The 26803-nt window shown below is 30.3% G+C and overlaps 2 protein-coding genes across 2 annotated transcripts in view; both read left to right on the top strand.

Moving 5' to 3' along the window:
* LOC148279011 (uncharacterized) overlaps positions 1-17499 on the top strand; it is a gene marked incomplete at its 5' end in the record, with an annotated part of 41309 nt that extends 23810 nt beyond the window's left edge. The window contains 2 exons of the mRNA XM_088230573.1: positions 109-198; positions 16874-17499. Coding sequence (XP_088086699.1) covers positions 109-198; positions 16874-17081 — 298 coding nt within the window. The remainder of the gene's footprint in view (positions 1-108; positions 199-16873) is intronic.
* A 3948-nt stretch (positions 17500-21447) lies between these two features.
* Positions 21448-26803, top strand: part of LOC148279012 (uncharacterized) — an 88794-nt gene continuing 83438 nt past the window's right edge. Inside the window, exon 1 of the mRNA XM_088230574.1 lies at positions 21448-21599. Coding sequence (XP_088086700.1) covers positions 21448-21599 — 152 coding nt within the window. The remainder of the gene's footprint in view (positions 21600-26803) is intronic.

Genomic DNA, 26803 nt, shown 5'->3' on the forward strand with positions numbered 1-26803 from the left:
ATTCAAAAATGTACGCTCTTGTGGGATTTACATCGATCAATACTGTGATATTTATTTAGATCCGCGTCGCTCCTTACCATAATCTCTTTTTTTCCTTTATCTTTTCAGATCTTCCCTTCTCTCTGTGTGCGTCAGACGAAGAGTTCCATCGGATGAGAATCTTAACACAGATTACGCTCCAATACAGAGATATCCAAGGTAATTACTTGCACAATACTGATTAATATTTATAAACTTCGGAGAAACATTTTTTATTAAACATGTAAATTTCGATTTTTTTTTTAAAACTCATATATATTTACGTTTATTGGAACAGAGAGAAAATACGTTTTTGAGAGGAAAATATGGAAGCCTAGACATTTACATTTACCTGTAACTAATGAAATTATTTGTGTAAGATCTAATAACAAACTACCACAAATGTTAGAGACGCCCCTTCTTTACTTACATTCAAGTCAAGATTGAAACGTCACTATCTAAATATTCAAATTGTTCCTTTATCCTTCTTCTTTCTTTCCCATCCCCTCTCCTCTCTTCATAGTATAGGGTTAATTTTTTTTAATATATATTTATTTTTGTTAATCATTGCTTTTAATTTTTGTATAAAATTTTAAGATTCAATATGTCCATGTATTTATAATTTTCTCAAACTGAACGGTTTGGGTAGGTAGGAAGAAATTGCCCTAAGGCAATATGCCCGCCCTTATATGTATATTTATTGTATATGTATATAGAGTGTCAAATAAAATAAATAAATAACAAACGATATTTAAATTACAAAAACAAAAAACGTCATTCTATCTCGCCACTCCAATACATTCGAATGGCGTTTATAAATAATAAAATGACTTATCAATAAAAAAGGTCAAGATATTTCGATTGATGACCTAATTTTTGATTTTGTTGTTTTATATTACTATTCTTGATTTTACTAGCGTCAAATCCCGGAGCAGTAAGTAAGCCGCGGCGTTGGCAAAGCACAAACTAGAATGAATCAAGAAATCATTCAGAAAATGGACCTTTTCAATACGCGTCAGCATCTCTTGAACACGAAAATACCTGTTATAAAGATAACATTTCTAAAATAAATTACAACGTACTTCCTTCAAGAATTTTTATAAAAAAGTGAACTTTAAACACTTCGTGTGTTTATTTATTTTTCATTTATTAATGATTATTTTAATTAAGAATTACTGTAATGCCTAATGCCGCGCCGAGTAAAACATCTATATTTATTATTAAAATTGGTCAAAATAAATAAGTGGAAGTGTACCAAGTATTTTTTAAATTGATAACTTATATGGAGATATAAGTTATTACATCATTACAATGGAATTCCATCAAGAATTGTCAATAAATAATTTAATTGAAATTTATTATTTCGTTCATTCGTTATTCTTATTAATTTAGTTTTTATATTTTCAATCTTAAAATAGTACACAAATAAACATATTAAGTCAATACATGGCTTACCGAAGTATAAATTATTTCACAATTATCAAAACAGATATTTGCAGAAGTCTAGTGGTATCATTTTTTTCGGTATCTTATATAGCCATTAGAATTAATTTATCAATAAAAAAACTGACCAGAAAATTTTCCAACATTTAAAAAATTATTTAAAAATAAAAATATTCTTTAAATTTACAAAATATTATCTTGCTTATAAAAACTTACTCAAAGATTGGAAATCGTAATAGAAAAATATCAACAATATTTATTGTTGTAAGAAGTAATTTAGAATTCTTACATGTATGATTTGTGTATCTTTTGATTAAAAAAAATATTAACATCTTTCTTATTTGAGTAGGGTCACTCAAATACCCCTGTCATAGCTAGGGTTATTATTTAAAGGGCGAAAACCGCCAACTCAGCCACTAAAATTTATTTTGAATATTTCCAGATTTTTCCTAAAATAATTTTGCTAGATTTATTTTATTTATCTAAGAAGTTATAAGTTTTATTGCTCTGAAATTATGTACGGAATTTTAGAAAATAAATAAATAATGGCACATTAACGTTGGTTCCTAGATTACATTAATTTATTTATATGTGGACTAGATTTTTTCAAATCTGTTTTACAATATTCAACTACCTACATGTCCTACATTAAGAGAGCCTAAATCTTATGACAACACCTTTGTTTCAATAATACGGCTCTACAAGAAACTGGAGGGTAGATCTACTCTCTTCTATTCATGCATTAGATATAGATGTTGAGACCAAAATAAGGTCACGCGAGCTTTATTTTGCTGTTTTTTTTAAAAAAAACATTTTGTTTCACTTACTGTTTGTTTTATAATGTTTTATCGTTCATTTTGCTTTTATGAAATAAAAAGGAAATTTTTATTTGAAACATTTTTTCAATGCTTTCTTTTTAATTAAATGTTTAAATAATTTAATTCGTTTACTAGCAAAAAACAGTCGGCTGTCGCTCACTATTACATGCCGAAAAATTCGGCGACTACGAGTCTCATGTAACCGGCCCTACGGTTATTATTTCTTTAGCCCTACGGGCCTAAGTTGAATAGTTCATCTGGCTTCAGTTAAGTGGGATATCGGATGCGCTATAAAAATTATCCATAATAATTAAGAAATATTATTTAGGACTCTTTATTATTTAGACAAAACAAAAAAATATTTAAATTAATGGCATCCATAAATATTATATATTTTTGGAGTATTAAAATTTCGTCTGGAAATAGTGAAAAAATTATTTGAGCTATTATACTTCGAAAATACACGTTATTTATTTAAATAATAATAATTAAGGACTTATTAAATTATTTTGTAAACTTCTTTATTTTTTCAATTTAAAAAAAATAAAACGATGTTAGTCTACGAATAAAAAATTTATTGAAAATATAAATATTAGATTTACAGTAATTCTTTTTTTTCCCTCTATTAAATTGAATTATTATACTAAAAAAAGTGCGCTATTTAAGTTATCCAAATTACATATTTTTTAGACATATTTTTATTTTATATATTTAAAAAAAAAACCTTTTTATCACAGTATAAAAAAAATATAACAACTTTAATATACAGATAGGTACACACAAATTGAAAGTGTAAATATTACATTTAAGAGAATATATAAATATGACTTATTTGAATTTTGTCTCCAATATTCGGGAGAGATAATTTATTATTAGACTAAAAATAGACGTCAGACATCAAAGTATTGCACAGCTGCGCATCAAAAAGGTAAATAAAAACAGTAAAAAGGGTTAACTCATATAGATATGAGACTTTAACGACTTTAGAACTTTTCGACGTTGTTTTGCATTAACATAATATTTTCTTAACGGTGACAAAATACGAAGTAAGCAAACGCCCCGAATCAGCAAATAGAAAATATTGGATAAAATTATACAAAAATAGTCCTTCGGTTTTATTTGTGTAAAATAGGAACATCAGACTGATTATTTTATGTATCATGATTTAGACAAACACGGCAAGTGTTAAATTTAAAAAAAAAACAGTGCTTAGTCTTCCTCACAGATTATCCTACTGAACAAGACTCTTAAATCAGTTTTGTAAAAAAAAAACTTAATTTAAATAGATATTGTGAAATAAAAAGATAAAGTAAAAGTGATATAAAAGCACTTTTGTGAAAAGAGAGAAAAATCAAATCTATTCAACGGTTGGAATTTTTTTGACTTTAACAATTGATGAACAATAAAAACATATTTTTTTTATAAAACAAACAAAAAGCTAATCATGTATTTAACCAGTTTTAATGATTTTTAAAGAACCGTATGATTTTTCTAGTGCTGTTGGTTTTTTCTGAAAATTGAAAAATACAATTTTTGTAATCGACACCATTTTCAGAAGGTGATAATTACAGTTTTTTTTTGTATGAAAGCGGTCTGGCAGTTTATAACAGAACATATAATTGACATTACTGCACCCGATAACATTAATATCTTATTTTTTAAAAATTATTCAAAATTGGCTGCTTTCTGCATTACTACGTTCAAATGTGAATATCGCATTTTTCACACATCCGTCGGTGTTTTACAATCATGACGATGATACATAAAGGTACCAGTAGGTACAGAAACAATGATATAAAGAGTGAAAATGATAAATTATTATAAAAATAAAACTTTTTTATCAGCGTTACACAATTTTTATTCTTTAATAAGAATACTACTAGAGTTTCGGAAGAACATTCTACCTATATCGTCAGGTGATATAAAACTTATAAAATATTGTAATAATAATTTATAATGAAGTGTTACGAAGTGAATGCCGATTCAATTACCAATATTGTGAAAATGACATTTAAACTTAGTGTTGACCTTACCAGGTTCGAACCCGGAACCTAAAGCATGGTAGGCTAACACCTACAAAGCGGACTAGTCCTCATTCTATTAGTTTTTTTAAAAAGACTTTTACATAAAAGTAACAATTGAGTCAAAAACAAATTATTTTTAGATACAGAACTATATTTTTCATCCACTTAGACACGGAAAACATGTAAATAGATTTAACTTTAATATTGGAGAATGTAATGAGTTACCGCTATTTTTTCGTGAAAATTAATGCTTTATTTTAAAAACGTGTCATTGAAAATATTTCCTATCGCTTGCGACTACTTCCTCCCAACTTTCTGGCACCATACGAATACCTTCTCGAAAGAACTACTCATCTTTTGAGATTATCCACAAATCGAGCTACTTTTTGGCATCTTCATTAAAATAAAATTGCTGCTCCTCTAGTCCACAAGTCATCGTCCAGAGCAAGTGGTAATCGGAAGAAGCAATGTTTGTTAAATACAGTGAGTGGGGTAGGAATTCCCATTTTCTGATACGAACATTGAATGTTAAGGATCTGGGCGTTGAATTTGTGAGCACCCTGACATTTAATGAACACAAAAAGACAATCAGTGGTGCATTGAAGATGTTAGGACTTGTTCTGCGTACTGCCAGGGTTTTCGAAAATACCCGCGAACTGAGAACTTTTTAGAGCTTCTTGGCGTGAAGTAGACTCGAGAGTTGCTCGATTATTTAGGGGCCACATGAACTGAAGTACTTTCTTATCATAGAGAAAATACAATAAAAAGTTTCTTAGATATCTCTTTTAAAAAAAAAAAGAATAACCCGCTAAACCTCTGTTTTAAGGCTTGTCAGCAGGTGGGATAGAGGTAATGTGGAAGGAGGTAACAAAAAATATGCCACAACACACAGACCAATTGAGAAAAAAATATTTCTTGGATTTTTTTCTTGCAACTATTTAAGAGAGTGTGGGTATTATCCTTGGTTCTACCCGACCGAGTTTCTCTAGGGTATGCTTGGCTAGAACAGTATAAAGACTAGATGGAATGTGTATTTGACTACATATTTTTATAGATTGTTGATAATCCTGGGATTATGATGAGTATTGGTTTACATGTTCCTGATAATGACCTAAGACAGCGTCAGCATAGATTGTTTCATATTTTGAAATACAGGACCAACCTGCCGTTGGAAGGGCTATCGCTATGCTGAACAACATTACTCTGGATGTTGATCTGTTCCATGTATCCAAAGGGGTTTTCCGGAGCAGAATTCTCCTACTATTTTGACAAGAGTCTCTTTATGTATTTTTTGTCTTTTTATAACATGTACGTATGAAATTTAAATGTGTAGTGTTTGTATTGTTTAAAATAAATTTATTGAATTGAATTTAAGAATTCCCAAGCGTGTTTTGTTTGGCTTTGCTACATGTGGCTGAGCGTTGTTGTCGTGCAAAATTAGTTCTCCGGCTCTCCTTATATTACGGCCGTTTTTATTTCAATGCTCAATGGTTTTGCGATGGTTTTGTTGGATTTATAATGAAAACATCCACTCCATTCCCAAAACTGTTCATAAAAACTTATATCTTTCTTCAGTTTCTCATACCACTATCAATTTTTGAAAAACGAATTAAGCGAAAACTTAATATTTCTTTACAATCAAACCACAAAAATAACAAAACAAAGAAAGCTTTTATTGTACCCCTCACTGCAGTATTGTCGATTTGTGATCAATCAAATACACATGGTCAGCACAATCACCTTTTTCTAATTTCCCAGTATGACAGTTAAGAAATACAGGTGTTAGTTCCAAATTGAAATTTTGTTGGGTTTGTGCTTGTAAAACACGCTCTAATCATGGTGCAGGGCACAGATGATAATAATTATGATTAGGTGATCTTCCGACAGAACATGACCAACATAAAGTCAAGCCTGATGGTGAGCATTACGATGAAGTTAGCTGTTGTATTGCCCGATGTTAAAACGCTAAGATCACGCCATCTGTCGAGAAACCTCAAAAATGTATGTAAGTCCTGAAAAATTAATTATTTAAATACATTAATACATGTATAAATAAATGGCACCAAGGCTTATTACGGAAGTAAAAAGATATTCTCACATCTTCGAAATTAGCACTGGTTAAACCCAGAGAGAATAAAATACAAGCTTTGCTGGACTGCATTCAAATACCTTCATGAAATAGCTCCAAAATACCTATCGGACCTTTATATTAGGGAAAATATACGTCAAAGAAAATTTACTCTTTGGTCAGCATTTGATTCAGGCAGAGGAAAACTTCTCAAAATCCGGCGCTCCCCTAACACTAGATTTAGAGATTGTGTTTTTGCTGTTGTCAGCCCCTCTGCCTGGAACCAACTACCTTCAAACTTACAAATCATCGACAGTCCCAGTCAGTTGAGATTTCAACTAAAATTTCACTTATTTAAGTTATCATACCCTCAATTGTAAATCAAATATGTCACTTTAGCTTAGTTAGAATGTAAATTTAAGTTTACAATTTCAAAGCGCCCTTGAGGTGATTTTTCAAATAAATGGCGCTATATTAATCAACTAAATACAGTTATTATTATTATTATGTATATTACTACTGTTATTTTAGTTAATTTGATGATTTTAGTAATTTAGGACCTATGGTAAGTTTAACAATTGTTTGGCATTAACAAATTACAACGTGAATTGAGAATACCTCAATAAACGGAAGTTGAAAATCTAGGCATTTACAGAGCTTATGAACTGTCATTGTCTGGTTTAAGTATTTATTAACCAACTGGTTCAATAAAAAGTTAAAAAATTGGAAAATTATTTTCAGGCGTTGCCTAGTATGTGAAATAATTCAGTCAGATAAATCTCTTCACAACAATAAAAGTTTCAGCTTTTGAACTTCCTTAAAATCAATAAATGAAAGAATTAAAGAAATTTGGCTATTCAAACATAGGCTAAATGTTTAATGTTACACATTTGAAACGTTCCACCTAATTTACTAATACCGAAACATAATAAATATTGGGGTATAAAACTGTACGGTATGAGTGTCCTAAAGATATTGATTAGATTTATTCAGACCAGTGAGCATTGGCTGGGTTAAGGTTCTATAAGATATTGCGGTTAATAAACCGTGAACGCATGCAATCTTCTGTACCGCAGTCTGAGAGAATTTCGACACCATAAAAATATCTCAGCAGAAGCTAAAAAACCTATAAAACCCAAAGAACCAATTTCTTTGAATATTATGCCTTATGTGCATACAAATATGTTTATTCATAACAAATATACTTTAATTTAGTATACCCACATCGTAATCAACTGAAATACCTCAAAATTAGACGGCGCAGCATTAATTATTACACCCTCTAACATTTGTTCACCGCTTTTTATAGTCCCAACGCTGCACTATACCTTCGTGAAAATTTTAACGAATATTAGATCATGGCTAAGCTTTGCAATCACATTCTCAAAACACCATATTTTTGTTTTTAAGTATATTATTATACTATTCATGCGGCTCGTGGAATCACGAAGAATCATCTCTATCGACGGTTAAAGATGTTTCTAAGGCAACATTGTTTACATCACGTATGGAGAAACATTTTTATCACTTTTTTAAGCTCACCTTCCTTAAAGAGGAGGGCTAGTTTTATTTGATTCTATCCACAAAAAATAGTGTCGATATTTATTTATACAAAACTAAAAACAACTAAAACACAAAATCACAATACTTGCAGAAATATTTTTCTTTAATTAAATGAACAAAGGAAATAAAAAAAATGTCCAAATGTTTGAAGAAAAAAAGACTGGATTTCACACTTTGGGAGTCATAAACATTAACAAATCACAACAGGGATGGAGAATACCTTAAATAAGGGAATATGAAAGTCGAAGCATTTGGTGCAAGGGGGTGCAATCCAATTTTTTGTCTACAAACATTTGGAAAAACTCAAATATTGTAATAAAACTAACTGGTCTAAGAAGAAGTTTAAAAATTGTTTTCAGACGTTGCCTAGTATGTGAAATAATTCAGTCAGATGAATATCCTTACAACAATAAAGGTTTCAGCTCTTTAACTTTCCTAAAATCAACAAATGGAAGAATCAAAGAAATATGGCTATTCAAACATAGGCAAAATGTTTAAGGTTACGCAGTATGTAAAATGACCACTTAAACCAGCCAATGACAGGTCATACACCCTGTAAATGCCTCGACTTCCATATTCCCTTCTTTGAGGTATTCTCAACCCCTGTTGTAATTTGTTAATCTTAGTGACTCCCGAGGGGATGAAATCCAGTCTTTTGTTTACAAACATTTTGACAAACTTAAATATTGTAATTGTTTGGCAGTTAATTTTAGTTTTCGTGTGGGATCAAATATTCAAGGGAGAATATTTTTGTTTTATATTTTTTAACAATAATTAACTATCTCATTTAAAAAACTTTCAACTTTACCAAAGAGAAACTAAATATTTAATGAGTTGCGAAAATAGGTAAGCGAAATTTGTTGCAATTATTTTGCGGGAGATCTTGAGATAGTGAGAATTAATGTCTTACTCACGAGGCGAGGTAACGAACGTGTTTCCATTACGCACAAATAAATATTCCTGGCCTTTTAGACCTCTCCGATTCCCTTTTTCACCTCAAGCCTGGAGGAAGCAAGCTAACCTTGATTTATGTGAGGGAACTAAAAGTGCCTACTAAGCCGCTATCCGCGAACTAACTTCCTGGAACAAGCCGAGCCCCCAGAACTTTCTGCTCAAAAATCACCCAGCGCCTTGTAAGTCAAACAAACACAATAAATTTCAACTCTATATTAGCGAAAACTCCGTTCACACTTCCTGAGAGGCTGATTATGGTAGAAATATAGCGACGCTGTAAAGGCAAAGGATTTAAGCGCCATTTTCCAAAAAACCGCGTAAGCAGAAAATTTTTTGATCGGGTTATTCAACGTCAAATGCATGTTGTTAAACGTTTTGTTAACGGTTTATTCATGCTGAATTTACTTCAAAAATAAATAAATAAAACTTGTTCGGTTAAATATTGACGTTTGTATAAAACAACGTTTTGAGTTTGTATTACAATAGAGATGAAGAACACTTTAGAGAAGGAAATGTAGAAGTTTAGGCATCCACAGGGCTTATGACCTGTCATTAGCTGGCTTAAGTGGCCACTTTACACGTTGTGTAACATTCACCACTATTTCTTCGATTCTTGCATCTGTTTACTGTTGTGAAGTTAAAGAGCTGAAACCTTTATTATTGTGGGTGAGATAGAAGTTACTTTTCCAAAGTGTTCTTCGTCTCTGTTGTAATACATTTATATCAAACCTATAAATAGCTTTAGAGCAAAATTAAGTTTGAATAATTAAATTCTGGGCGCAAAAACGTAAACATAAGTTACTGAAACGTTTATTAATAATATTTTATTAGATTATTTTTTTAGATAAATAAAACACGGTTGAAAGGACTAAGGAAAATAATGGTCTCAAAACTGAAATATTTATCATTGTTATTGTGTGTTAATTAATTAGTTATTTATAAAATAAACAGGACTTCATAATTTGATAAATCACATGAAGTTGATAATAATGTTTTTTTAGTATATAATATGTACTTAAGCCGAGTCTTATGCAAATATTCTGAAACATTCAAAACCGTGAGAATCTTATCTTCAAGAAATTGTTGTTTAAAATAATTTTTTTAAAAATGTACCAGAATCCAAGGGAGTTACGTTCGAAGACTATTTAATTCCCGAGTCAATAAAGAATACCTATCTAGTTATTAAATTATAGCTCTATCCGAAACGTCGATAAATGACAACATTTCCGATAGTGAACTGTTTGACAGCCGCTATATGGTTTGGCTTCGCTATCGGGATTATTTATAAACGCGCATATCCTATATAGTACTTCCTTGCACTAGTAAAAACAAATTTTTAAAAAAGATAAATACTTAAGAAAATACATGACTTTCGGTAATAACATCAATCTAATAACTTTTAAATTATTGCGTGATAGGATCAAACATCTTAAAAAAGTTTTTCCAGATTCTTAAATTGCCTTTGTGGAAAAGTCCCTCGAAGACTCACCCAAAAATTACCGGTCATGTTTAAAGGCTAAATCCAAATCCAACTGTATTTCTAATAGTATTATTTTAGGTAATATGCGAGTAAGTATTAGTATTGACATTTGAAACGCGTTATCTGAATGTTTTTACTTCACTTTCCAATCGAAAAATCTCGGTAATCCCTCATCCACATCGTCTCACGTGAATATTTCAGATATTTGTTTCATCGTGGTTACTCCTGACTGTATGAAAAACCTACTATTGAAGCTAGATACATCAAAATCAGCTGGATCTGATCATCTTTCCGCAAGTTTTCTTATAAATTCTGCTCGTATTATATATGTACCTATCACTTTTTGGAAGTCCGTTTTTATAACATCAGTCCACAAGAAAGGGTCTAAAACCAATATTGCCAATTACGGACCGGTTTCTAAACTGTGTTCAGCGTTTAAAGTATTAGAAAGAATAATATATTACCAACTCTATTCCGTCATTAAAAACTCACTGAGTCCATCTCAAAACGGGTCTCTCAAAAGGACATCAAGTGTTTTCAATCTAATCTTACCTTACAATTACCTTACTGATTCAATGGACAGCGGTCATCAGGTAGACATTATTTACACCAATTACAGAAAATGCTTTGATCGATCACTAATTACTTTTGAATAAATAAACTAAAATCGGTATTAGAGGTGACCTCTTAAGATAGTTTTCATTTTATATAGACAACAGGTCACTAGCAATGGAGATTTATAATTTTATTTTTAGCTGGGTACGGATTCCCAGCGGGGTGCCTCAAGGGTCTCTTTTGGGACCTTTTTTTTTCTTTTTTTTAATAAATGTCATTGATGAATGTTTTTTCCTTACAATGTTTGTATTGTTTTGCCAACGACACAAAAATTAACCCTTTTAAGTGTCAAGTTGTTATATTTAGTCGCATACTTAAAAAAATACCGACGAACTATTTGTTTAAGGGTCAAAACCTCCAACGCTCTTTATTTGTAATGGATTGAGGTTTCCGCCATGATAGTAAATTACTTTTCGACACCCATGTTGATAGCATCATAAACAAAGCTTACGTGCCTTTGGCTTTGTAGTGCATAGTTCTACATCGTTCACTATAGCAAAGACGCCTACTGAATACCTTACCATTGTTAATTTTCTCATTTTTGGTCATCGGCTATCCAGGAAAGAACACTGTACGGGACCGCTAAATTGACTTTTAGGTAAAGATGTCAATGCAAACCCATCTCTTTCTCCGCACAGTACCTCAATATCCTAAGATGGTTCAGTGTTACGAGTAAGGGCCTTTTAGTCCCAGTTTGTTGGGCAGGCTGCTAATGACAGTAACTCATACAACCAAGGTATTAAATTTAATTTAAAAGGTTAAAATAGATTACCAGACTCCTTCCCTCCGTGAATGAAATAGCCGAATACAAGTAAGTCTATATAATCACGATTAACATATACATAACAGGAATTTTAATAAAAATGGATCAGGCAACAATCAAAATCGATAAACATATATAATACAGACAATTATGACGAAAATTTTACGACAATGGTCGTAACCGAGAACTCAGACAGAGATAATAACAATAATTATATTCATGTAAATCCGTAAATATTAATACACAACCAGCATATGATAAGTTTGAAAAGTTTAAAAGGCTAATTAATGGATATTTTTGCCCTTCAAGCAAATTGATACGGACACCGTATTTTGAACAGTGAATTTGATGTGCATATATTTTTTTAGAAATGTTTGAAAAGAACAATAATATGAACTACTAGACAATAAATGATAAAATCCAACGATATCATTTTGGATAATTTTGAACATTTTATGTTTTCAAAACGAGGTCTTCAATTTTTATAGATACTCTTAATATTTTTTTGAACCGAATATCTAAAAAACTAGATAAGTTTTTTTAAATAATCAAACAAATTTTTATTTTTCTCGTATTTTGTTGTGCAATAACTCTTTATTATCTTTCATAATAATTTAATTTGTGAACAAAACATATAGATTTGTTATGTTATTTATTCTAAACGCACTAGAAATGTAACTGCAACTTCATATTTAAAATACGAATGAACGCGACTCGTGCGTTCGTAACTGAACTAAAATGATTTTCGAAAAAATGGCTAGAAACACTACTTATTTACTTAATCCGTATCTGCTCCTTGGCGGAGCATTATTGAAGTATCCACAAAATCTCCCCAGGCCTCTATTTTTGCGGCCAACCCCCATGTGTTATCCTAATAGGAAATATCACATACTACAAATACCGCTAAACACATGTGGAATGGGTTATGAAAAGTTTATTGTATTTTCAAAATCATTATGGATATTTTAGAAAAATGTTTTCATTGATATTTTTAAAAATTAAATTGTCAAACAATACGTCTACATAAAAACGCGACATGTTTGGCTTTGACAAGTGCGACGTCAAGATTCGTGACAATATTCTGTTTAAATTTAAACAGGTACAAACAAAGTTCAAAATTTAACAAAATCATGACGTACTCGTATATAGCCAATGCAATGGACCATTTTCGTGGAAATTTTAAATTTTAAATTTTAAAATATACTTTAAGCTTTTAATAGTATTTCATAGACCCTTATTTATTAAAAATTGACAAAAAATAGAACTGTGATATTTCCCTATCCAAAAACGCGTCCCGTAGTTCAGTCGTGAGCAGCTGACGAATTGTCTCCGTAGAAGTCCAAGACCGTGAGAAACTAATGCACTGTAAAGTAGGCAAGCGTGGTTAAGACTCTCAGGAGGCATTTGTAATATATGGCCTAGCCAACCGTATCGCCTCCGTTCTCACCGGAGGTTGCTGTATCCGATGTTTCATTTCTGCAATCCTTACAAAATCATACCTCAGGCACCTATTCTGAAAACCTTATAGTTTGCTGTTTTTGGGCCCTAGTGAGGTGCCAAGATTCGCATCCGTAGAGGAAAATACGTACTATGCAGGCTTTGTAAAGACAACATATAGTTTTCAACTTCTGATATCCAGTTAACTTTCATACTGTTGAATGAGGCACCCGCTAATCCTAGCCGCAGTACAGCTTTTTTTGAAAGCCGCCAGTTTTCGTTACTTTCAATGAATTGGCCGGACAAAGCCAAGGGGTGTCGGGCATCTAGGCAGGAAACGTTACGCATAACATTATTTTTTCCAACACTTACGAGTTTTTTCAAACCAATTCTTGCGGAGTACCAGAAACATTAAGTTTGTGTTAATCATAAAAACACAGATATATTTATTTCAAACACCAAAATGTATTTCAAATAAACACCCATTATCTAGATTCCAGAATAATATTTACTTTATTTGTACTACATATATTGTATAACTGTTCATTTTGTAAAACGAAGTTTCGTTCAGTCAAGTTAAATTGTTTGAAAACAAGTTCGCAATTTAACGCGAAATCCACAAATCACGAAACGATAATTATACTTCGCAACATAGTTCACACGAAGTATTCCGAGGTTCAATTACTTCGGAAAATGTACAAAGTCATCGCAAACCTTCTGCATTTGCTAAGTAATAATATTTTGTACTTTTTTTAAGCATTACTGTTTTTATTTCTTGGCAATTTAACCAAGATTAAACTTTTTGCAAAATGTTCTGTTGACGCCATTTTGATTCTAGATTTATATTTTTTGAAAATCCTCTTTAATTTTTTCATCGTTCTGCCTTTTGATTTTCAAAGGTAATCTGTGTTTTTAACAGAATTTTATATTTTGCAAATCAATGTGTGAACGATAGCGACATAAGCTCGTGTATTTAAAATGTGTTTTACAAAACTATTTTATGTCAATTAATCGTAGTTACGCAGAAAGCGGCCAGTTATAGAAAAGTGATACTGAGATAATAGCAAAATTGTAAAAAGGGTGAATAATTTAATATACCCACAGTTGGAACGTGTTTTTTTATCACGATAAATAATGCATGCATTCTTTTATTTTGTATACAAAAAAAATTAAGATGTGCATTTTGAAGAAAACCGCCAGCCCTAGTAAAACTCGTGTGTGTTATGTTATTATGTATTGATCATATTATTTTATATATATTTTATATTCGAAGCACTAACTTTGTGGTTATTCATTATAATAAAATAAATAAACCAATTTTTTTTTTAAGACGATTTTTTTTTTCATTGACCGTTTTCAAAGCAAAGAACTTTTTTCGTCAAGGTTTACGTAACTTAATTTAAAATTTATTACGTTAAACTTGGCGAAGAAGCTTGTTTTCTTTGAAACCGGTCAGTGGAAAAAAAAATAGTTGTTTAAATCATTTTTTTTTATTATAATGAATAACCACGAAGTTAGTGCTTTAAGTATAAAATTTATAAATCAAATTACTTTGTTAAAAACAAAGTAATTTTTTATTTTTTTTACCGACCGGTTTCAAAGCTATACTAGCTTAATATAAAAAAAAACTTCACTAATGAAATCTGTCTTTTTTTTCATCCATGTTTACCAAATACAACATGTGGAGCTAATAAATCTAGTATTTTGTTTGTTATTCAAATTTTTCATGTTTAAAATAAAATATCAAAATTAGGCAAATTGGAAATCTAAGAAAAAAAAGCAATATATTATTAAAAAAAACAATGACGAATAACCTTATAAACTATTTTCCTTTAGTCCAATCCTGTCTGGCATAGAAGCTTACATTACGCTTCCCATTCTTACAAGACAAAAATACTTGATTTATTAGCTCCACATGTAGTATTTAATAAATATAGATGGAATTCATTAGTTACGTATACCATAATAAAGAAGCTTGTATAGCTTTGGAACCGGTCTGTAGAAAAAATATTAAAAAAGTGGTTATAAAAAAAGGTGTTTTATTATTTTATGTTTATTTTAAAAGTCACGTATTATTTTCTTATCACTTCTTTAAAAAAAATTATTTTGTGTTTTAAAGAAATTTCAAAAAGTAATACAAAACCAAAAAAAAAATTCAATCTAAAATATGCATTTTACAGGAAACAACCATATCTAATATTGAATAAAAACTCAGAATTTAATAAGATGACATTCATTTTCATGATATTTTGACACCGTGGAATTTTTGGGTGATTGTAACAATTTTTTGTATGAAAGCGGCATGTCCGTTTTAAACAGAACATAACATCGTCTTTCCTTAGGTTGATAATACCAAAATAATTTTTTTTCGAAATTGTGGACTGGCTGCTTTCTGCATAACAACTTTCAATTTAAAAAACGTTTTTACAAACAATTTTTAATATTGCTACTATCTTTAGAGCTAATTATATCAAAAGTTAGTCGGTTAAAAAAGTTTAAAGTTCAATGACTGTTCCGTTTCCGTCAAAATGGACGCAATGTGTCAATCCATTTATTTACTCATTGGGACAAAAACGCAATATTTTTATTAATTTAGATTTTTCAGAGCAACTAGTGCTTATAAAAAGTTTGCAAAAATAATTTTTGATCCCCAATTTGAGAATTCCACGCAAAACGGGACAAAACATTTAAAATCATTATCAATTTTATTCATTTCTATCAAATTTTCCAAAGGAATATTTTGATAAGAAATATTGATCTAATATCGGGTTTAAGAAAATCCCTTTTTTAGTTTATGACAAGACCAATCCCCAATGTAAAAATATCGTGAACCTCATTTAATGCAAAATATGAATTTTGAAATTTAAGAATACTTTGTTAACTTTCGACATATTTAATGACTTTAAAACGTGAAATGTAATGTACATGTATTTTCTACTTTTAATGTTTATGAAACGAAATTCCGATTCCGGAAATCTAAAAAAACGTATGAATTTTATTAGAGTTGAATGACGATGTTAAATGAATGAGTAAAGTTGCAATTAAATTAATATACAATAATTGTTTCTAGTGCAACTGCCCTTCTTAATTGAATTCTTACTCATTGATGTCTTACGCATTTTTACATTTTCTCTATTACGCTAATGTTTTAATTAATACCTCGAGCTTCGAACTCTTTGATACGCTTCAACTATTTTAAAATACCTGGCATCAGGTATAATATTAAGTTTCCAGACCCACATGTTTGATTATTGTAGACATCTGAAATTACTCAGAATAAGACATTTTTAATAACAAAGTGTTATTAAAATAATTTATTTGGTTTTTTTAATTTTAAGAAGATTATTTTTAACAGCGTTTAAAATTAGATTTTTTCGAGACGTTTAATTTTTAAAGCAACAACCTTTTATAACAACCTTTTATTAGAAATGTTTAGTAATTAAAATATCATTCAACCCAATAACTTTTACCTAAACCTTATTATTTTTTTGAAAAATAGTATTCTGGTCCAGAAACACTAATCACATGTTAGCAAATGAACGGTATTTACTTGCAATTTGGTGCTAGCTTTTGTAAGATAGTGTTCCCAAACCGGTTTGCATATCAAATTTAATTTAGCAGTTTTTTACAAACTAAATATTCATAATTTTTGAATAATTGATTTTTTAAACTGAAAATCGTTGTTACCAGATATCCACCACCTACTCCACCGCCTGACGAGCTATACCAGTACGATGAAGATCTCGAATGTTCCTACTTCAGAAGAAGACCCAAGTCAGTTTGCAGCCAGCCGGACCCAAAAAGGTACACCTGGATGCCGGAAGATGAAGACTCTACGAGAATGGAGAGACCAAGGTATTGTGTTATATTTTGCTTTATTAAAATGGATTTTATTTAGAAAAATCATACTGTTAAGACCAGACCATAAGCATTTTAACCTGGATTTTGGTTAACTCTTGGTTTCTACAAAAGTTCTGAAGGGTTTCTTTGCATTTATATACATAATTCTGAGACAAAATTAAACAAATTTATCGATGAAACAATAATATTCACAGCTGTAACCAACACAACTCTTCCATAGTTTAAGAGATGCAAAAAATGTTTTTTATGTGTAACTAGTATTAGTTTTAGGGTCCCTTGAAAAATATTATACGGGTTCCAAAGGCTGAAAAAGGTTGATCATCCCCGACGTGATAAGCTTTTAGAGAATTTTACAGAGATCGACAGATATCTCGATATCAGATATGAAGAAACTTTTCAGTAGGAGAAATAAGTATTTCCAGGGATAAAGATTGATTTCACAAATAAATAAAAAACAACGCATACAAAAATGAACAAATTATGTTTATTATGTTCAAATAAAAACTTTACATGAATACGCACAAGATGTAAATCGGTTATTAAACGAGCTAATAACGAATCGTTAGCCTTGTTAATGCTTAGGCATCAATATCACCTCTTGAAAAAGGTGTTCCAACTCCGTTAAAATATCAGTGTTAATTGATTTAGTCAAAGGATTCAAGATTTTTTTTCAACATCTTTATTTACCTGCGTATTACGTTTTTTTTTTTCATCTCTTCAATGCTTCGTCCCTAAGTGAGATTTAATTATCTCTACAAGGGCTTTTTATAGACTTATGTTTTTGCTTCTTGAGGTCACTTCCCTTTACCCTACTTCAGTTCTCTTCCACAAAATCTATCCAACGTCTCCCTGGTCTGACCCTGAGCTGCATCTATTGGCGTTTTCACTCAATTAGATCTTTTGGTGTACTATCGTCGGCGATTCTTTCTATCGTAGCGCCGGTTATTTATATTCTACTTGCAAATTACATAGAAAAACGCTAAATTATTTCAAGATTGCAATTCTTTTAATTTATGTTAGTCCCATTTTTGAGCGTTCATTCAATAATGTTTTAAATGTCTAAACTTAATTCGTGTTATTAAAACAATTTATTTAGCATAACATAATTAAAAACAAATGGTAGGTTAAGTAAGCAATTGCGTTCTTGTAATTGACTTAAATATTTTAATATTGTACCCAATACTGGTTTAAAATGGAAATTATCTGATGTAAGAGCAAAGTTTGAACCTCGGACTCCTTAACCGTTAGTCTGCTACACTGTCATGAGAACAAAACCCGTTTTTACTTTTAATATTATATTATTTGTGTTCAACATAAACCCTTCAATTTAGCAATGTATTATTCTTCTTAATCAAAAATACGGATATAATGTGACTTAAAATTATTGCAATCATTAAAAAGTTTTCCAATCAGAATGAAAAAAAAAACGGTTTGCATAACCAAAGTTATATAACTGAATTAGTTCACACTAATTAATTTTCACTCCATTAGTATGAAGTCTGAGTCATTAAAAAAGATCGGATTATTTCAATAATTTTTTCAGTTTCACGATTTCATAATTACTATCAATTATTTTATCTAAGTAATGTTTACATTTTTTCAATCGTAAAATAAGAAGCCGTTCCTTATAAAAAGCAATGTATAAAAAGTATTTCCTATCTGGGAAATTTATTCGTTACTATATTTTTTATCCAATTTAAATAAATTGTAACCGAATATTGCTTGGCACTAGAAATATTATATTGAGACTTATGACCTGAAATATTATATTGGAACCAATAACCGGGTGATTGAAACCTCTCCCTGGCCAAAATAATGTACAAATTAAATGTCAACCTTTTAATAACTATAAGTTAAACGAAATAAAAACACAAATCAACAATATTTTTAGTTTGTCCAAATTTTCGTAGACAAGGTCTGGATTCAACTCCCTGGGGAGCTGTTTATATTAACATAGTACAACAGGAATGAACAACACTGAAGAAAAGATAATATAGAAGTGTAGGCATCTACAGGGCTTATGACCTGATAGGAAGTACTTCACAAACATCAACAAATGAAAGAATTAAAGGAATATAGATGTGTGAATATGGGCAGAATGGTGAATGTTACACAGTATATAAAGTGGCCACTTAAACCAGCCATTGACAGGTCATAAGCCCTGTAGATGCCTAGGCTTCTATATTATCTTATCTTAAATGTTGTTCATCTCTGTTGTAATATGTTTTAAAAAAACACAAATAATTACATTTTCGATTCATATAATGGATACGTTTCATATACTCATTGATTTGCAGCTGTAAGAATAGCGCAAGTCCAAAACGGTTTTTTTTTCTAATATTGTTTTTTATTTGTCATACATATACCATTATTAATTATATTAACTAAATAAAATATTTTTATTTTTAATCTATTCATATTCTATTATTAGTGATAGTATTTTTAACGTATTTTGGGTTGCTAGAGGTTGTCTCAGTCTTTTTTTTAGTTTTGTCCGATAGTTTACTGTATTTTTACAATCCTTGGTTTTTTAGTCTCGACTGTCCTTGTCTCGTTTAAGAATGTTGTATTATTGTTCTGATATTCTCGTATTGTGTCCATGTTAACTGCATTTTTTCTCTTCAAATTTTAGTTGTTTGTCGACTCTAACATCAGTGGTTAATTTATAAATAAATTTGACAAATTCAAGTCAAAAAAGTTTGGTTATTTCTAATTGTTTAAGGGTTCTTTAGTTGCTGCTAGATAAAAGATGTCAGATAGTAACTTTAAAATTTTATTTTGCTTTCTTTGTAGTCTGTTTATGTCATTTTGGTTTAAATTTTTGTACAACAAAAATTTCACATTTTACAAAGGCTTCATATATATATTTTTTTTAATTAAAAAAAAAGACTCGATAATGTTACTATTTCTCTAATTAAATTTTTGATATGAATTGTCAATGCCAATTATATGTCTATTGTTAATCCTAAGTATTTAACATGATCGATTTCAATTAATCATGTAAGCATATATTTTATGTCATTTTTTTCTGTAATCAAAATGGATATTCCTTTTTTTTAAAAAGTGTTTTTCGATTAAGTCAAGATAGTAAGATTTTTGATTATGTCGTTGTTTGTTTAAACGCCAGTTTAACTAGCAATTTATCAATACTCGTTTCGGAACCGGTGTAGTCTGAAAACTAGGGAATTCACAAATAATTATGTCTTCTAGACACCACAACAAAGGCAGACTGCAATCTTGCTCACCTATTTGGTACTTGGATCTCTCTTGTTAAGTTAGTGACGTCCAATGTGCCATTCGCTATTTAATAGGGTTTGAAAGTGGTTGGGTCTTCCAACTCGCTATGAAAGAAATAATGATCTGTTAGTCTATGGTGACGCAACATCGTTATTGTGTTTACAAATCCAAAACCTAACTACAAAACCCTAACGAAAAGTAAACCAAACTAACCATAGTATATCAATTTAATTATAGAAATTTAAAGAATTATTTTCAAATGAATCCTTTTTGACACCCAACCTCACCTTAGAGTCTACTCATTTTCATATTTCATTGCTAATTGTTACTATATTTCATATTTTTTTAGTTTACTTTCTTAATTTTTGGGATGAAAAGTAAGTAGCCTATTACACTTCCCATCTCTGAGACATAAATGACACATAAATAAACAAGCACCCTTTTGCATTTACATATTTGTAATAATATAAATAGTGACCGACAGAAGTTTTGGTTTCGGATTTGGCCAGTTTTGGCCGATAAAATTAATTTCAGCCGCGGTTTCAGTTTCAGACAAAAAATATTCAAAACATCGGCTCAGCCGAAACCTGCGATCTGAATGTGCCGGACTTCGTTTGGCTATACTCAAGTGTAAAATGAACACAATTAGTTATGCAAGATTGATGTCTTTTCAAATAACACTTTATTGTTTTTCCAACGAATAACATAAAAAATAAAAACTAGACTTATTTTGTGTTTCTTTTACTATGGTTAGTAGATCTAAGATTTTTCATATTAATTGAGTAATTCCTTTATCTGTAATAAGTTATAGTTACTATAGCGTATTTTGAAGAACTGTTACATATGAATTATATGTATATTATAACAACGAACCAAAAAGCGCTAATAATAAACAAATTAACTCATTAAATTTGTGCCTTTTATTCGTTGCGTAGTTTATTTCACACTAATTTAATTGAGCTTGTAAGGTTTAACAACAAAACGCCTGATTTGAGGTGACTTTTAATTATTTGAAACAAGTTTAGGTTTTGGACACTTAATTTTATTTTTAATTTTTATTTACTGTAATAATCAATGATTGTTTGTATTTTAAGCCTTTTTTTGTTTAAAAAATCGGTTTTATTGAACTAAAACTAAAAATGTATTATTGAATCATTACTGAGGCTATGCATTTGCATTCCAGACCAATCAGAATTGAAGATGATTTCGACGGTCGAGGGCGTCCATCTTCCCGGCAATCTGTCATGAGTGGTGGCTCCGGTATGCAGTATATGAGCTACAGTAGCGAGTTCCTGAATTCATCTACTCCTCAGCACAGGTAATTTGATGTTATCTGAATCACTTAGAAACGCATCGCATAAGTAAATGTATGGATAGATCAGTGATGGGTAACATGGAAAACAAAAATGAATACATTGGTTAAGCGAATAAGAAAGTGTATATATATATATATATATATATATATATATATATATTAATGAGACTTTAAATTAATCCTTCAAATTGAACAATTGAAAACATTGTATTATTCCACTGTACAATCCTTATTTCAATATGGTATTATTGGTTAGGGAGGTTTCTACACAAGTATTATAAACTTTGTAAAAATTGTACAAAGATCAATAATTAAAGTGATTTTTAAAAGACCATTAACATTCCCAACAAAATAACTATTTTATAAATTTAATATTCCATCAATTGTCAAAATACATTTATAAAAAATCTATTTTATAAATATATAAAGAGAATTTAAACAATATTTGTACATGAAGTTATTCACGTAGACATCAATATAACTTTAAAATACCAAAAACATGATACTTAACATTTTGAAAACAGTAACAAATAACAGGGAATATTTTTTTTAACAATTTGCCTGATGAAATAAAAATTATCAAAATCTTTACAAAATTTAAGCTAAACGTATAAATGTTTGTCTATCAACCTCCTTAATTAAATGTTGCTTCTAAACAAAAGTCAGATTTGAGTTTTTATTTTTAAATTAAGGATGAATGTATTTTTAAATATTTTTAAAATCCAATATACTTGAAGTTCTTTTGTTAAGCAACTTAAATATCTTATTTTATCATTTTCTTCACCATGTTATAGTTTGTATGTGGGTGTATGTTCGTATAAGTGAGTGTGCGTGTGCGCGTATGTGTGTGTATAATTATACATGCATGCGCACGCATGCGCATTTGCATGCAAATGTATATTGACTTATTTACAAAAAAAAACAATCATACTTCCTTTTATTTTTCGAAATATATGTGTATCTTGTGCTTAAATTATTAATGTTATAATCTCACAGCTATTGCAAGAGGTTGCCTTTTTTTGGTGTGGTATTTCGTTTTATTTTTTTGTTTCTAAAGTTTTTCTTTTTAATGTATTTATTTTTGTTAAAATAAAATAAATTTAAAATTAAAAAAAAAAATGTAACCATGGGGAAGTTTTGATTAGAATTGCACTTGAAAAAACCTCCACTACCCAGTTCAGTGCAGTCGTATATATTCGAGCGAAGAAAGCACATCGCTTATTTTTATCGCACCGGCGACGATCGTGCGTAAACGATAGATGTCACGTGTCGCCCAAAATGTAATGACATGTCACCTCTGACACGCCCGTCATACTTTACACTGGTTTTGACCGTAATAGTTAGCGCAAAGTCACAGAATGTTTGTTTGTATGTAACGAAACGAGAACGAAATACGATTTTGATTGTGTTAACCTTTGATTTCTGAACATAGACTAAGTAGAGTTTTTAAACTTTTTATTTTCCAATTATGTTATTTACATCTTTTTTTCTATGGTTTTTTTTCAAACTTCATAAAAAAAACAATCGTTTAAATTTGTACCGATAGGGATTTTGCAATATACAAAAGTTGCTATTTTTTCAATACAATATATTTACAAAAATAAATGAACAACCATCATTTTGATCATAACAAAAATAATGTAAATTTAAGAACTTACATACATGCCATCATAATTATTATATTGGAGTTTGTAAAAAGTTAGTAATTTTGCATGGGTAACAAGGCAAAACTGATCCCTGGGAGTATTTTGTTTTTAAACCAATTACTTTTAAATAATCTAAACCACCCCAAAACATCAAAATATGTACCGGCCACCGAATAATTAACGACAGTGATTAGTTACATGAAATGCATTCTCATATAAGAGATATACGAGTAATTTTATACTAGGAAAATTTTGTACCGTCAGAGAGTAAAGGGTTGAAGTGAAATAGATACACACATCTTTGGAATATGAGTGAACTTACGAAACGAAGATACGACATGCTAAGGGGTAAGGATTCCGATTACGGTGGGAAGTTAGCAGACTTCAAATTAAAATTAATTTTCATTAGACCAAAATAATTAAAAATAAATCAAAATGTTTATGGCGAAAAATTGCGACCACACATCAGGCCAGGAAAGTAGGAGCAATGGTTAGATGCATAGAATTAAGAATAGTCCAAAAGGAATGTAGAATCATATTTGAATACATCGGACTGTGTCCAAAAATCCCTCCACTATGCCCCGTTTTTGTGGCGCGCATTCATGATGTAACCGCGTAATGTTGCACAATGGGAAAAAATATAATCATAACACAAGAGTAATCATAAAAAAAAAAAAGCAATCTGTTAATTTCTCTAAAATTTTATTGTGCACGTGTAAATATTGATTGACACAACAGAGTAGATAAGTAAAGGGTTATTTTATAGAAGTAATTAAATTACTGAACTTTGAACTTAAAATATAAAACAAATTTTATTTTACGTAAAACGGATATTTTTATATCATGTTAAAAAATATTCGATGTTTTAAAGATAATGTGGGTCGAATGTCCGCCACAAAGTTGTTTAATCCGAGGCCCGATTTTTATTAGTTATATCATTAGATGAGCAAAGTATGGTTAAAAAAGTTACTACCTTGGCAACACTAAAGAAATGTTTATTTTGTTTCTTCGACAATCTGACAGATGGAAAAAATATTTAATTTTTAAGTAATGTATTTGCTACTTAAACATTAATTTGCTAATTACACATAAAATGTGATCCCATCCTGTTTCTTTATGATTGTAGTAGTATTTCCACACTTTAAAAGGACACAACACGGCATAGTTAAATTCTAATCAGGAGTTGCGTACTGAGCGACGTCTACAAAGAAACTCATGGATCAAAACGTAAAACTACTCATTTATAAGTAGTTTAGTCGTCTTCTGTTTGATGCTCGTATGTGGTTTCTGGACTATTCCTAATTATATGGTTCGATGTTTTAGAAGCATAATTCTCTCTCTGTAATAGTAAGAGTATTTGCCTCTTAAACATAGTTTGACTGGTGTGAAAGATGTCGTTGGTCTTAGAAGCTGGAAGGTAAAACAGTTTGTTTTGACGCTGTTGAATCGATCAGTTGTTTTTAATTGCCTATTAATATTCGCACCTGATTTTTAAAAATGGAGGAAGAGTGGAATATTTCATGGTATGCCTTCAAAACAAATATTTCATATGTGACGTTAAAAAAACAAACTTGCCCATCTCTCATAATTTGACTGCTTATATCGTTTTACATAATAATATTTCGTTTGAACATAATCCTTTATTTCCTATCCTTTAGTTCTGCTAAAAAACCCAATTTAAAGCAACATAAAGTCATACTTATGATAATATGGATCGACCACAGATAAAAAAGACAATTTACTCAGTTTTAATTACAATAGCCACGTTTTTTTTTTAGCGTCACATATCTTAGCTGCTGAGAATCAAACCTGAGACCTCAAGAATGGTAGGCAAACTGACAAAACTACCTCACTACAAAGCGTACATCGTAAGCGGACATCTTTTTGTACCGATTAAAAAATAAACCATGCGAAAAATACCGCAAAAGTGTTACGTTGTTCTATAACATGACTGCTAGCTTACATATTTTTTCTGAGGATGCAAGTAAATATATCAAAGCCAAGACAATGGAAAAAGTCGAACAATCCAATTCGATTTAATGTTCTGTAGCTTTACAATGGTGACAGAAAACTATGTAACTTTCTTTCTCCTAAGAACAAAAACTTCTGAAACAAAGAAACTCTTTTTTTATTTTCTCTGGTCAAGATTTTCTCTTTTATTTTTCACGTTGTAGAACATAGAAATTGATTTTACTTGAGGTCAGTCTTCAGAAAGAAAATACATTTATCATTTAAACACTTGGCTTGTTATCAATTATAAGCTTTATTTTCTGCCTTCGTGAAAAAATACCAATAGATATTTTATAAAATCAAAATATATTTTTAAGTAATATATCAAATATGTATTTGCCAACTAAAATCAGCGGTTAGTCAAAAACAATATTAGAAGTAGTTAAGAGTATAAAAATTAGGTATAGGATACTCGTATGTTTAAGATGTCTTTAATGGACTTGATAAAACCGTTGTATTGACCAATAAATATGTCGATATCACTGAATACAGGCTACCTTCAATTTTTATTGTATCGTAGTTAACGTATATTCAACGTTTCAGCTACCATTACTCATAGTTTGCCCTAAAGATGGCTCCTGCACCGGTAGCCAAAAAGGATAAAAAAAGGTACAAATTGAAAACACGGACCGTAAAAATCTACGCACCCATCGGTATAAAATAGACAATTTGTGGAATATGAATTAGATTACTATTTAATATAAATTATGTTCATATCCAACACGAGCGTCGTGATGTAATGGTCAGCGCGTTTGCCTACCATGCAAGAGGTCTCGGGTTTGATTCCCCATATGGTTGACATGAAATATTTATTTGAAAATGTTTTTTTCACACTAGAATATTTCATAGTCCCTGGAGTAGTACCTGAAGCGTAAGACTGATCATTTTACCTTCATGTAACACAAATGATCAAGATACACTGCGATTGGTGTTCCAATGCAGTGCCTTATGCCCCATTAGGTGTGGAAAGGATTTTTTTTATTTTAAATTGTGTCATTTTATGGATAAGCATGACTTTTTATACATAAAAATGTACCATAGATTTTAAATTTTCGTATTTATTGAGTAAGTCACCCGCTCAAAAATAATTGCTTAACTTCAGAGCCTTTGTCGGAAATTCTCTATTGTTGAAAACATTTTTCTTCCTTTTAAAAGAGTACCAAAGTAGCTCCTTGCACAACGCCTTTATCGATTTTCAGGTTTCAATAAGTGACGTACTATGTCCCTAGTAATTATTGACTTGAAAATGTTGGAAGATTTGTTTTGCATGATAATTACCCCCGCTGTAAATCAAAACCGGAAAGTTGAGCCTGTGATTTGCGCTCAAAGTTACATTATCAGATTCTGTTAGATCTTAGAATGAGAGGTAATTAAAACTTTTTTCAATCAAACGTCAATTGCGTTTACTCAAAAGCACGTGCAAAGCCTGGCAAGTAATTTAGATTAAAATATTTAAAACAATTAATGTGGTAATAAATATTATTTTTATTTGAGTGCCGATAAAAACATTGTAACTATTTAAGAGTTTTTTTTGAGGTTTCATTTTTATTT

This window comes from Micrasema longulum, unplaced genomic scaffold (genome assembly GCF_059751315.1).
Source record: "Micrasema longulum isolate JH-2025_06_02 unplaced genomic scaffold, ASM5975131v1 h1tg000783l, whole genome shotgun sequence".
Classification (NCBI taxonomy): domain Eukaryota; kingdom Metazoa; phylum Arthropoda; class Insecta; order Trichoptera; family Brachycentridae; genus Micrasema; species Micrasema longulum.